The sequence below is a fragment of the Diabrotica virgifera genome, chromosome 9, assembly GCF_917563875.1.
Source record: "Diabrotica virgifera virgifera chromosome 9, PGI_DIABVI_V3a".
NCBI lineage: Eukaryota > Metazoa > Arthropoda > Insecta > Coleoptera > Chrysomelidae > Diabrotica > Diabrotica virgifera.
In genome coordinates this window covers 2,754,672-2,770,080 of record NC_065451.1, presented here as the reverse complement: position 1 = coordinate 2,770,080, position 15,409 = coordinate 2,754,672, and the positions used below count along the sequence as shown (strand labels likewise).

Below are 15,409 nucleotides of genomic sequence, written 5' to 3'. Positions count from 1 at the left end.
GCCTGCCTCGCTCACTTCGCTTGGCTGGTAGTGTAGCCCAGAGCTGTCGCTTCAAGACTAGAGATTCTCCGTTCGCTGGCCTCCTTAAGTAATCCTCTGCCTGTGCTGTTTCGGAGAAGTGGAAATGAGTGGGGTATCTGCGCAGATTGTGGAACTCGTACGGTTCTAGCTGTCGGTGCGTGCTCGCGACGTATCATTACAGTCTTTGTCCATGCAGCACTCCGCTCACTACCCACTCTTCTTGCCACTTTGTGATTGTTTCTCTCCTTTCTTCTATCTCCTTTTGGTTACTCATGCCGTATGTTTTGTCTCCCTCTTCTAGCTGCAGGCATGGGCGCCCATATCCAGGGGGGGGACGTGTCCACTCCCCTGACTTTTCAGGTGCTTTAAACTATATATGATAATATATGGTTATACAGTGCGTCCATAAAGTAACGCATAAATTCATTATTTCGTAAATCGGCGACTTTAAGGAAAAATTCCGAAACAGGTCGATTTTTATTTTTAAATTACAATTTTTTGGCATATATATCATACTAGTGACGTCATCCATCTGGGCTTGATAACGTAATCGATGATTTTTTAAATGAGAATAGGGGTCACGTGATGGCTCATTTAAAAGGGTATTTAATTCTCTATTTACTAATACAAACAATAACATAATTATTTATACAGGTTGTTCTGAAGCTATTTCTTTGTGGCATTTTTTATGATTAATTATTTATATGGGAAATAAGCCACAATTAAAATGAAAAAAAAATAATTTTATTAACGTTTCGACGCCCAAATCGGGTGCCGTTGTCAAAATACAAAATATTACTAAAATAAACAAAAGTGTTGTTGCTAAGCAAAAAAATTCTTCTAATAATTTATTTAATCTCACTCATTTATATTGGCAATTAAGACATATATTATACATTTTAAAGTAGAAGACTTTAAAATGATATTGCCAATATTTATGAGTTGCGTTCCTGGGACGACTTACTGAAAGATAGTTCATTCGATTACATGAAATTAACCCCAACTCAAGAATATCCGTCATAAAAAATTATAGCATGTGATATGTCTTTAAAAAGACAACCAAATGCAACGACAGTAAAATTCTCGAGTTAGAGATTTCATAGTAAATCACAAGGGAAAACCAGGAAAAACCCTGTGATACTATCCCGACATCGTAAGTATTTGGTCTTACATTAATTTACTCTCAAAAAATAATACCAAATTCTGACTTGTAACATGTTTAAATTATAAATAATATTAATAATACTAGATATATAAGTAATACTAAAATATAAAATATGTACTAGCTCGATATTATTGACTTACTAATCTTGGTATTTTCTTTCTATTGACTTCCTCTTTCAGTATGGGTAACCACATCCTACTGCATTCTACCGAGGAATTTGCGACACAATTGGTTTCATTTAGCATAATTAGAGCCGCTTCTTTGATTTTTCTCTTTTTACTATCTGATTCTTTCAGGACTATACTTGAATCTCTCCACTGAACTTGGGCGTCGAAACGTTAATAAAATTATTTTTTTCATTTTAATTGTGGCTTATTTCCCATATAAATAATTATTTATACAGGGTATCCAAAAAGAATTGTTTAATTAAATTAATTGAGACAAAAAGAAGAATGTATGTAGCTTATTTAATTCAAAATTCGTTTTAATTTTGTCAGAAAACAGGAATACATGTTTATTTGACAAATAATAAATATTGCTTTTCGCTTAAATTCAATGTTAGAGCTGCCACCCACCTGCCTCTTGGAAGCTTAACATTACGCTTAAGCGAAAATCAATGTTTATTTTTTAAATAAAACAGTTTTGTGTTTTCTGGCACAAATAAAATATATTTAGAATTAAACAAATTACATACATTCAACTTTTTGTACCAATTAATTTAATTAAAAAAAAACATTTTTTGGACACCCTGTATAAATAATTATACTAATGTTTATATTATTAAATAGAGAATTACACACCCTTTCAGATGAGCTCTTACATGACCCCTATTCTGGTTTTAAAAAATCATCGTTTACGTCATGACGCCCAGATGGATGACGTCACTAGTATGATATGTATGCCAAAAAATCGTAATTTAAAAGTAAAAATCGACCTATTTTGGTATTTTTCCTTAAAGTCACCGGTTTTCGAAATAATGAATTTATGCGTTACTTCATGGACGCACTGTATAAAGTATACAAAATATATAATGTGCAACATTTTCACGTCTGGTCCCCCCTTAAAATTTTTATATGGGTACCAGTGCCTGCAGGTGTATTGGTGATACCCAAGCTATAAGTCTTATACCTACTGATTCGTAGGTTGATGGTCAGTCTCACTCTGTGACAGGAAATATAGAAGTTACACCACCTGCAGATGTTCCTAGTACCTCTAAAGTTAAGACAGAGAAAAAGGAAAAAATCCAGTTGGTTTGTTTTCATGTGCAAAGGATTCCTGCAAACACTAAGGTCAGTATTACAAATTTAAATATAAGGTAGACTAGATAGTAAATATATTATGGTATATTGAGTTGTTCAGACAAAAATGCTTATTGTTGCTCTGCCTATCTTTATGATATCGCATCTCTGAGAATCTTGGGTGGTAATAAAACCAATAGGTGACAGTTCAATATCTCTTCTGCTAATTTTGGAGAGATATTTGGACAGCAGAAGCTTCAAATCTTTATAAAATTTCTTTCTGGCACTCCAAAGAATAATTTTGGAACTTTAATACTAAATATACTAACATAAATCAAGCTAGCCAGTTTAGTAGGAGCCATATTCTTTATCTTTTAATGTGAATGAAAAGTTCTCATTGTTTACTTTATCCATTTTTTAAAAATATCTTAGAGCGCAGTGATCAGTAATTAGACCAATAAGTGACCAGTTAATATATTTTTGGTCAATTCTATCCATCTTTTTTGTTTGCCACTCTTCCGGTATGCTAAATCAGTGATTTTCAATGGATTGTCCTATTCAGATATGTATTTCTCATCAAAAATTGTTTTTTGTCACTACACAGAACAACTTGGGATCTCAAAACAACATATTTATAGCTTTTGGAGAAGCTTTTGAATGACAAGCTTCAGATTTATAATTTGTTTTTAAATGTATAAACATTTTCAATTTCTTTGCAACACAAAAATGCAGCGGCTGCATAATACTCTGGTTAAATCGGAGAGTGCAGGAAGAGTCTATACCGGTTTCGGAGGTTTTTTGCTCCTCATCAGTAGTCTCATATCCTCTCCTCTCCGATTTCCCCAGGTATCATACTTTGGGCCCTTCCGAATTGCAAAGAACGAAATGCCGCAGATGAACTAGAGCCATCTACCGAAAAACAATAGAAGTGATCAATCGAAGTATTCTCCTTTTCATGAACATTTTTCAGTGCGTCACAAATTATAGAAAAAAAGGTAAGTCCGTGATAATACACATTTCTGACATTTATTCTAACGTGACATTTTAGTTAAATCTGACAGTTGTCAAATTTTATTTTCAATTTGGAATAAACCCAAATCAATTGTGTCTATTGCATTTATAAAATGGTATTTTCTTTCATTTGTATAGTCTTATAAATTGTACAGATTATATTGATAATATTATTATTTTATTTAATAAATAATACTTTTTTGATTATGGCGCCATCTATCGACAACTAGAATAATCACCGAACTAGAATAATTACCAAAGTATTCACAGACGTGCCTTTTTTTCTGTCACTTATAATTTAATGCGTTAGAGAGAAATCGAAAAACTGTGACGCACTGAAAGATGATCATGAGAAAAAGAATAGCACAGAAAACGACAATAAATATCGTTCCCATACCATCAGATTGACAACAGGTGAAATCCTTTTTTTGGTTACAACCTCCCGAGATTTTCACAAATTATAAGTCATACAGGATGCCGAGGAAATTAAGATGAGGGAATTTTAAATAATTCACGTCCCATCTGCTCAGCGTGGTAAAAGTTCCAACAAGAAAGATTCCTTAGTACTCAACAAAAGAGTAAATGAATTAAAAATGTATAAACATTTTCAATTTCTTTGCAACACGAAAATGCAGCAGCTGTCTAATACTCTGGTTAAATCAGAGAGTGCAAGAAGAGTCTATACCGGTTTCTATTTTTAATTCATTTACTCTCTTGTTGAGTACTAAGGAATTTTTCTTGTTGGAACTTTTCCCTCATCTTAATTTCCTCGGCATCCTGTATGATTTATAATTTTTGAAAATCTCGGGAGGTTGTAACCAAAGAAAGTATTTCACCTGTTGTCAATCTGATGCAGTGGCGTAGCCAGGAATTGGCTTTGGGGGGGCACCGGGGGGCCTGGGGGGTATTCCCCCAGGTAAAAAGGGGGTCCGGGGGTGGAAAATTTTTGAAAATTAGACCTTGAAATAGGCGTTTGGGACTCATTTAAGCATCAAAATCTTAGGTTACAAATAACTTTATTATAGTTTTCAATTCGTCTCGAAAAGGAAAAATCAACGACATTTTATTTTGTTGATTAAAACTATAGGAAAGATGTAAAGTTGTATGTTAATGATCCTTGAGTCATAATTTGATTGATGCTCTGTCATACTGTATACTCTACCACTTTCTTATTGAAAAATACTCATATTTTAACAGATCAAAACCCATAAATATTACAAGTAATGTTCATAGAAAGGTTTCAAAACTCAATACAATTTTTTATCCGTTCATAACATTTATTATGTGCACAAAATTAGCAAGTTTACTTTCAATACAATCCTGAATTGGTAATACATATGAAGATGTGCCCTACTAATGGAACTGCAACCTTCTTGGAGTTCTTGTGTATTGGCAGATGATTTCTTCTGTCTTCACTTGCAAATCTCGATGTATGGATAAGAGTGCAAGGGAAGTGAGCCTTTCTTCACCTATTGAATTTCTTAAATAGGTCTTCAGTCTTTTCAGTGTTGAAAATGATCTGGAAAATTAAAAAATTCTGCAAGTACAGCGTCTCCATGAGCAGCTCGATATCTCAATAAAGCTCTGAAATTTCCATCGTTATCCAGAAAATATACCCAGTACCGACACACTGTTACTTTATAATAACTGCAACTCTTTATTTATGAATGCAATAATACGTGTACACTATTAAATAAGATGTGTGAAGCACGTTGTTTTACGTACAAGATTTAATACAACTAAACCGTAAGTCAATACCCGTAAAACTTAGTTTTTTATGATTTCTACAATGTTTAAAATTTTATAAATTTTGGCTACGCCACTGATCTGATGGTATGGGAACGATATTTATTGTCGTTTTCTGTGCAACTTCGATTGATAACTTATTTTGTTTTATAATTTTTTTTTTGTTTGCTTTCCTTCCTAAATATTAAATTATTGGTTTTTCAATTGATGGTTCTACTAGATATGTGTTTCAGATATAAAATTGCTTTTGTTGCTTCACATAACAATCTTGGATCTCAAAACAGATATTAGTACTTTTGGAGAAGCTTTGGTTGACCTACAAGCCTCATTTTTGTTTGTCTTCTGTCTGGCATGCTAACTCATTGGTTTTTCAATTGAATCTCAAAACCCCATATTTGAAGAAGTCTTTGGAGGACACAAATAAAATATATTATAATTTTTATTTGCTTCTTTTCTGAGCATGTTAAATAAGTGTTCTTTTTATTTATTGCTCTACTAGATATGTATTTCACCTCTAAAATTGTTTTTGTCGCTTCCTAGTGCAATTAACGATTGAAAACAACATATTTGTACCTCTTGGAGAATTTTTTGGACAAACAAAATCAAATTTATCATTTTTGTTTGTTTCCTTCTTTTTGGATATGGGTCATTCCATTTCAAATCACTCAATTTTGGAGCAAAAAAAATTTTGGACCTCCGATTTGTCTGAAAATTGGTATATAGCTTCTGCGAAACGTAAAAATGAGATATTTAAGGTCAAAAAATCTTCTTCTTTTTTTCTCAAAATGTTATTTTATGCGATTTTACAGTGATTTGGTGTTTATTTATACAAATTTGCATTTTCTATCGTAAAGTATCAATGGAAAACATAATATTTTAATAGAAGGGACTCACAAATGTCATTATATGGCATTATAACAAGTTACTGATTCAAAGCAAGCTTTTGATCAAATTTTATAGTGTAGAAAACGTTCAAATACCGTTTTTTACATTTTTCTCCATTCCCAAAATACATCATAATCGATTTGGCTGAAAATTTGCCCACAGATAGACAAAACATATGACTTTAAGTAGTGAGAAGGATTTGAATTATATTACAATACCAAAAAAGTTACTTGCAATATTATAGTCAAAAATATAGGCGGCTACTGTAAGTACAATTAACTCGAAAATGTCGACCTCACGACAAAAATTGTTAAAAAGAAATTGTAATAATTGTAAATACGATTTATTTGGAACAATTTCAGTTCCTACCATTTTTGTCGAAAAGTTAAAAATGGCGGAGATATTGAGCAAAACAGGTTCTCCTTTAAAATCAAGATGGCGGCTAACGTAACCGAGGAATTCATTCGTGATTTTAAATTTAGGCTACTATTGACTCCCCTAAAGATCAGAAAAATAAAATTTTGGGCAGCTCGGCATTCAAGGTCAAATGCTATCCCGACTGGACTAATATATACTTTTGAGTCTGATATTACTGCATGTAACTTTTTTGGTATTGTAATATAATTCAAATCCTTCTAACCACTTAAAGTTCTATCTTTTGGCTATCTGTTGGCAAATTTTCAGCCAAATCGATGATGATGTATTTTGGGAATGGAGGAAAATGTAAAAAACGGTATTTTAACGTTTTTTACACTATAAAATTTGATCAAAAACTTGTTTTGATTCAAAATAACTTGTTATAATGCCATATAATGACATTTTTGAGTCCTTTCTATTAAAATATTATGTTTTTCATTGATACTTTACGACAGAAAATGCAAATTTGTTTAAATAAACACCAAATCACTGTAAAATCGCATAAAATAACATTTTGAGAAAAAAAGAAGAAGATTTTTTGACCTTAAATATCTTATTTTTACGTCCCGCAGAAGCTATATACCAATTTTCAGATAAATCGGAGATCCAAAATTTTTTGCCTGAGTGATTTGACATGGAATGTACCATATACATACAGTGAGCACGTAAAGGTTGGAATAAATTCATTTTCTCGAGAATGGACGAATTTGGAAAAAATCTCGAAACGGGTCAATTTTTATTTGTAAATTACGACTTTTTCGCATATATATCATACTAGTGACGTATCCTATTTGGGCGTGGTGACGTCATCGATGATTTTTTTAAATGAGAATAGGGGTCGTGTGATAGCTCATTTGAAAGGTAATTCAATTATCTATTCAGTAGTATAAACATTAACATAATGATTTATACAGGGTGTCGAAAAAAAATTTTTTTTTAATTAAATTTATTGACATAAAAAGAAGAATATGTGTAATTTATTTACTTCAAAATACATTTTACTTCTCTCAGAAAACAGAAAAAAATGTTTATTTGAAACAAAATTATTGCTTTTCGCCTAAATTAAATGCTCAAATTGTCAAGAGGCAGGTGGGTGGCTGCTGTAATATTGAATTTGCAAAAAACAATATTTTTTATTTGTCAAATAAACGTTTGTTCGTGTTTTCTAGTAAAATGTATTTTGAATTAAATAAATTACACAGATTCTTCTTTTTATATCAATAAATTTAATTAAAAAAAATTTTTAGGACACCCTGTATAAATAATTATGTTAATGTTTATATTACTGAATAATAATATGAGAATTACCTTTCAAATGAGCTATGACACGACCCCTATTTTTCGACACGACACACAGTCGTAATTTAAAAATAAAAATCGACCTGTTTTGGTATTTTTTTCCAAAAATGTCCATTCTCGAGAAAATTAATTTATTCCAACCTTTTTACGTGCTCACTGTATATTTTTCAGCATTCTTTTTCAATTGATTGTTCTCCTGGATATGTATTTCCCATATAAAATTGTTTTTGTCACTTCACTGACCAATTATCGATCTCAAAACAGCATATTTGTACCTTCAAAGTCCCATAAGGTTTACATTTTTGCAAACCAATGACTTTTTTATGTTTGTAGGATATTATAATAGGCGATATTGACGGTGATGGCAACTTTGAAATGGTTTTGGGGCTAACAGATCGAGTGGTTAGGTCTTACAAATGGATGAGCAATCCAAATCGCTCAACGCTGGATATTTCTGATGTCAGCAATCAATTCGAGCCCTCAGATAAAATACTAGGTATGTTTTATTAAGCCATTCATGGCTTTAAAAATATGTAAATGTATAACACAACACCCTAGATGACAGATTTATATAAAGTTGGTGTTTTTGGTTAAAATTTTGTGGTGTTTCGCTACTTTTAAACTTGTAAACATACATACATACTTAATCGATTGCCTCTTGTACCCATAAGTGTCGAGGTTTCTACCTTTAATATGCTACTCTCTGCAAATTTACGCCACTTCATATCTGCTGCTAAATCTTTTGCTTCTTTCCACGATGTTCCTCTTTTCTTAAGCATTTCGTTTACACTAGTGTTCCAGCTTTTCCTTGGTCTGCCCCTCGTGCTTTTACCCACCGCTTTGGCCTCCCATCTCATTTTCACTTGTCTGTCATCACTTATTCTTATCATGTGTCCAGCCCATTTTAACTTCTTGTCAACTTTTTCGTTGAGCGATTTTACCTGTAGTTCATGTCTTATATCTTCATTTCTTCTTTTGTCTAATCTTCTTGCTCCCACCACTTTTCTTAAGTATCTCATTTCTGTATCTTGTAATCTTGTTCTTTGTCTGTCATTTAGTACTTAGTTTTCATTACTTCATTTTCTTTCCCTATCTCTTTTACTTCTTCTAAACTCTGCTTCCATTCATATCTTTTCCTGTCATATCTTTGACAATTTTTATTAATTCTTTACGCTCAGTTCTCATTTCTTTCATTTCATTTGCTATTTATATTTTTCATTCCGTTTGTTAGTTCTTTAACCATCTCGCTCAGTTCATCCATTCCGTTTTCTTCTGCTACGTATATGGGCATTGTAATATGTGTTGCCTATCTGCTCCCGCCAGCGATCATCCACAAGTCGACATTTCGGATGAATAATCGCTTCCCAACTGACAACAGACTACGATATTTTTGTGTCAGCTTACCTCGAATGCTATTAGTCCTATTATATTACTAACACTATCAGCACTTTATTGTACATAGCATATGATTTGCTCACGATTCACTCTTACAATTTTTAATGCTCGATATTTCCGAAATTCGAATGTAATAGCGGAGCACTTAAAATTGCGTTGTTTATCAGCACAGTGGCGTATCACCTCAAATCTTTAAACTTGTAAAATTAAAAACTACTTTAAATCCGGCTCGAAAGGACCAAACTTATATGTTTTTTATTAGGAAAATTCGTGGCACTGAACAAATGGGAATGTGCCAACCAAATAGGCTCCATAACATTGCACCATTCAGCAGACGGTAAACCTTCAATACTAATCGCTCAACCTGGAGGAACCTTCATGAGGATCAAGTGCCAAAGTGATGATCTAATCGGTGAGGAGTGCATTGAAAGCTCTGTACATAGCAATTCAGGCAGGTAAGGATCAAATTTGTTCATTTATACTCAATTTTTTCTTCGCAGAAAGATCATTATCACCAATCAGCCAATGACGTCCACTGTTGGACATAGGCCTCCCTCAGTGCTTTCCAGTGTTCTCTACACTGGGCCGCTTGTAGCCAGTTCCCAGTTACTCTTTTTACGTCGGTCTTTGTAAATGTGGGTATTTGTAAATGCCTGTTTGTTGACTCAATACGAAATTTTTGTCAATAGTTTAGTTTTCTCAAAGTTTATTTTTATTCCTGCTCTCCCAAATGAGTATCGTAGAAACTGTATTTAAGCGAAAGTATCGTAGAGACTGTATCTTGTACATCGCCTGCGATTAATACAACGTCATCTGCAAACCTCAGATAATTTAATCTTTCTCCATCTACAGAGTGAGTCTGTAATTTGCAATAAATTCAATATGTATCTCAAATACTAATTGTTTTTTTGAAAATTGCTCAGACCCGTCGATTAGTATTTCAAATTGTCATTTTAGACATACAATAATAATGTATACAGGGTGTCCCAATTTAGAGATATGACGTCATCGTTGATTTTCTTAAATGGCAACACTATATTTTGATAGATATTTTGATAGGGTGTGTAAAGTTATACATAACTGCAAAATTTCAAATTTTTATTCTCTTCCATTTCCAAGATAATAAAAAATAATAAAGTTATGTCTGTAATTTGGAATAAATTCAATAATCCAAATACTATTTTTTTTTTGAAAAATGCTCAGACCCTTCGATTAGTATTTCAAATTGTCATTTTTTGCATACAATAATAATGTATACAGGATGTCCCAGTTTAGAGATATGACGTCATCGTTGATTATTTTAAATGGAAACACTGTCATTTTGATAGCTATTTTGATAGGGTGTGTAAAGTTATACATAACTGCAAAATTTCAAATTTTTATTCCCTGTAATTTACAAGATAATAAAAAATGAATAATAAAAAAATAACAAAGTTATGAAAAACAAGTAATCAAATAATAATTGAATTTAATTATTTCAATTAAGCAAATACTCATAATGTTGCCCATTGACTATTTGATAATAATTGAGGGCAACATTATGAGCATTTGCTTAATTGAAATAATTAAATTCAATTATTATTTGATTACTTGTTTTTCATAACTTTGTTATTTTTTATTATCTTGTAAATGATAGGGAATAAAAAATTGATATTTTGCAGTTATGTATAACTTTACACACCCTATCAAAATAGCTATAAAAATGATAGTGTTGCCACTTAAGAAAATCAACGATGACGTCATATCTCTAAATTGGGACACCCTGTATACATTATTATTGTATGTCAAAAATGACAATTTGAAATACTAAACGACGGGTCTGTGCATTTTTCAAAAAAACAATTAGTATTTGAGTTATTGAATTTATTCCAAATTACAGACATAACTTTGTTATTTTTTATTATCTTATAAATGGTAGAGAATAAAAATTTGATATTTTGCAGTTATGTATAACTTTACACACCCTATTAAAATAGCTATAAAAATGACAGTGTTGCCATTTAAGAAAATCAACGATGACGTCATATCTCTCAATTGGGACACCCTGTTTACATTATTATTGTATGTCAAAAAGGACAATTTGAAATACTAATCGACGGGTGTGAGCATTTTTCAAAAAAACGATTAGTATTTGAGATATTGAATTTATTCCAAATTACAGACTCACTCTGTATATTGACGCCAATATCTTGCCATTGAGTGTTCTTAAATATTGACTCTAGAGCTGTCGTGAACAATTTTGGTGAAATATTGTCTCCTTGTCTTACTCCTCAACCTAAGCTGAATTTGTCTGTGTCTTTGTGTAGTCGTATACTTGATGTAGCGTTCTTATTAATGTTTTTGTTTAGTGACGTATACCTGTAATCTATTCGGCTTTGCTTTAGGGCTTCCAGTCTCAGTACTGCTTCAAACTTCAAAAAGATATTAACATATAATTTCGTTGTTTATGATTTTCCAAGATGCACATTCACAAAATATTGTAATAGTATATAATTATAAATGAAATATCTTGATCTTTTTAGTTTTTTCATAATAAATGAATGAATTCCCCGTTTTTAGCTCACTTGGTGAAAATATAACCAGTTCCATAGACTACCAGTTCCTAGGAATATCTCGTATGAGGAACCAAAACATCTCGACTGAAATCTTGGGAGATCTGAGGTACTCACAGTACGATAGTGGTGTTAGTATCGACAAAAGTTCTTGTTCATCTCAGAAGGAGCCTTCCAGTGCCCCTACAAAAGGCAAACCATATGCTTTAGCCACTCTAGATGGAACTATCATGCTGGTACAAGATGAAGTAATACTATGGTAAGTTATTTTGATGATTACTAATTAGATATTAAGTTTAACATTTTTTCTTTACAAACTGTTACATTGTTTATATATGTATCATTATTAAATGCTCGTGCTTTGTACATTTCGTCAAAAGAAGAAGATACAGTTTACAATCTTTTAGGGCAATTGCTGTGGACCACCAAATTTTCGCCCTCACGAAACTGGACGTTACGGGCACGGGTTCGGACGATATCGTCGCGTGTTCGTGGGACGGAGAGACCTACATTCTAGACCAAGATAAGAACTCCGTTAGGTTCCATTTGGACGAACCGGTACAAGCGTTTCAGAGCGGCTATTATAACATCCAGCCAGACGTGCCCGATGTGACTTGCCTGGTCTACGTTACGTTTAAGAACAGCGTAAGTAATGTGTGTGGGGTGTGGCTGTTGAGTAGTTTAACCATCATCACTGTACACCTCTCTGCTTTACATTTGAAACGCTTCATGCGCATTTTTTAGTCTTAAAAACGCCGCTGAAAACCGCTAGTATAATCATTATCACTATACACATCTCTCCTGTACCTTTAAAACGCTTTACGCACATTTTTTCATGTTAAAAACAGCGCTGAATACGTTTATAATGAAAAACACTGTCGTCTGTTTAGCTTATATTCATTTTAGCTTAAAATTAAGACAAGAAGTAGTGATATTGTGATATATATTTTCAAGTAAGGTTTAAATCCGGCTCGAAGGACCAAACTGACACGTAAAACTGTCGATAGTTGGGCGTAACCAACGATATATTGGTTTTTCGGCGTATTGGTAATGTCTTCGTCTTCTTCGTGCGACTAGGATTACTCCTGTTTGTCTGCCTCTTATTCTGTTTCAGTTGTTGTTGACTGTACATTGTCTCTTTCCGCCTTTTTAGGCGGCCTTCCAACGGGTCTTCTGCTATACGGCTTGTTGTTTTTACAGATGTTCGCTAATCTATCTGGTCCCATTCGGTGTACATGTTCGTTCCAGTTTTTTTCTTCATTTTATCCATCTGTTTTGAATTTTGCATTGTTCGCGTATAGTTCTGTTGCTTTGTCTGTCTCTTAATGATATGCCCGCTATTGATCTTAATACCTTTATTTCGATATTGCTGATTTGTTGTTTCATCTTTCTTGTATCGGACCTTGTCCTTGTCTGCATATGTTAGGATAGGTCTTACTGTTGTCTTGTATACTTTTATTGTGCTTTCTGCGGTCAGATATTTCTTTCTCCATATGGTTTCTCGGAGGCAACCACTTACTCTTGCTGCTTTGGCTGCTTACCTTGTCTCCGTTCTTATATTCTTGTCACTAGTGATCTCTATTCCTAGGTAATTGAATTTCATTACTTGTTCTACAATTTTATCGTCTATTTCTAATTTGCATCTACGCGGCTCTTTACTGATCACTATACATTTAGTTTTTTCTACTGATATTCTCATATTGTTTATTTGCTGTGATATTGAAGGTGTGGAGCTGCCTTTTTAGGTCATCTTCGTCATCAGCAATTAGTACTGCATCATCGACTTACATAGCATAATATCGTGATTTTAGTATTGGTAATGATTTTAAATATTTTCCAAAGTTTAATCTGTGGTAAAGCTCGGAGTGCTAGTAGAGTGGTCATGTACTTAGTGAGTACGTGAGTTTTCCCTATTCCCATTCCTGGTGTTTTTCTCAGAAATTTAAGTCTAAGGGCCGGTTGTTCGAACGCTAATCAAGAAGTTGATTATAATCAATCATTTATTGTAATCAATTTTCTTGATAGGAATCAAATCGCGACATGAAAAATACATGTAAAACACTAATCAGTTATTGATTGTAGGTAAAACAGTAATTAAAATATAGCCGCAGCTCTTAAATTATTGAAAATTGCTTATTATTATTATTGATTTGTAAGTAAAAACAAGAAATTAACATCAGAAAAAGTTTAATCATGTTTTATTTTAAATTAAAACCAAAATAATAAAATAAATCAGTCAACATAACCTCAAAATGCAGCATCTGTCCAGAAGTACGCTTAATCAAATATAATTGTAATTAAATATTTGATAATGATCAGTTTTGATTAGCGTTCGAACAACCGGCCCTAAAGGATCTACATGATCCTCATGAATACTAAAAGAAACTTGTAATATATTTATTTTGTTCAAATTGTGGATAATTGGACATTTTAAAAAGTAAATAAGGAAATTTTCGCGTTATTTACCCAATTCCAGCCAACAATTGTACTTTTTCTGTATATCCGTGGTAAATAGAAGCTACTAACGTGTCTGTAACGTTGCATGTTCAGAATTACAGATCTTTAATTTGCTGATGAGCTATCATCACTGAAATCTTCAAGTGATTTTTTGTATCATTTGTATCACCCAAATTTTTCTTATTTGGCGCATATTTGTCCTCAAAACTTTAATATTAAATGTTTTCTGAGAAGTTTTTAACATAGAATTCGTTTGAAAATATACAAATACAACTCATTACTATACCGAATACTGTACACTAATTAGAATCCTGATATAGCGCTTTTTATGCCTCCTTTTCTGTATACACCTCTTCTCTAGCTCTGAAACGACCCGTGCACATTTTTTAGTGTTTTGTAGTGTTAGTGTAGTGTTTAGTGTGTACTGGAAACATTTATAATGAGAAAAATTTTCTCTTCTATCTATCCCCTGCTCATTAACTAAAAAATAGGCTCTATTCGAGACAAGAATCAGTGATATTGTGGTATAGGGTCTTCAAATAAATTTTAAATCCTGTTTGAAGGACCAAATTGACATCCAGAAAAGTTGTGTATAGTGTAACACTTACAAAATCCAAGCAAATGCTAAGAGATAACACTAAAATAACCCCATAACCTCTTTAAATCTACTTAACACATTATATGCATGGTGAGGCGTATAAACTTGTTATAAAATGGGAAATTTAACACAAAATTTAAGTGCTAACACAAAATGGTGTCATTTTTTATGTGTTATGTCGACAGTGTTGCGATCCATTATGCTAGTAAATTGTATTTTGTACCAAATGGCTTGCATAGTTTGATCACTCGCTGTATATATGTGTTCATTAGCATGTAGATAGCCTAAATGTAGTGTAGTGCCTTCGTTCAATAACCTCATTTCACTGTAGTGGCCGTTAGATCACCCTAAATCAACTTAGTCTCATACTTAACTTTTTTTTAATTTTTAGATTATAGTCTACTATGATCTTCCTCTCAAGGAGCTAATTTGTAAAAAATTCGAACCGGACGTGGTAAAACTCAGTGAATTGTTTATCGGTGACGGTAGAGAGCCTGAGGAAGCCTTAGAGTACGTCAAAAACATGGACAGAAAGACAAGGAGGGACTTGGTCGAATATTTAATGTACAATAACTAGGATTTTTGTTGATTTTTTTGTTATAAATAAATTTTAGATATGTTTAAA

The 15,409-nt window shown here is 32.6% G+C and overlaps 1 protein-coding gene across 1 annotated transcript in view; it reads left to right on the top strand.

Annotated features, from left to right (window-relative positions):
• LOC114326984 (KICSTOR complex protein ITFG2-like) overlaps window positions 1–15,409 on the top strand; it is a 41,336-nt gene extending 25,927 nt beyond the window's left edge. The window contains exons 4-9 of the mRNA XM_050662875.1: window positions 2,329–2,475; window positions 8,116–8,278; window positions 9,440–9,632; window positions 11,737–11,988; window positions 12,137–12,374; window positions 15,176–15,409. Coding sequence (XP_050518832.1) covers window positions 2,329–2,475; window positions 8,116–8,278; window positions 9,440–9,632; window positions 11,737–11,988; window positions 12,137–12,374; window positions 15,176–15,361 — 1,179 coding nt within the window. The 3' untranslated portion in view covers window positions 15,362–15,409. The remainder of the gene's footprint in view (window positions 1–2,328; window positions 2,476–8,115; window positions 8,279–9,439; window positions 9,633–11,736; window positions 11,989–12,136; window positions 12,375–15,175) is intronic.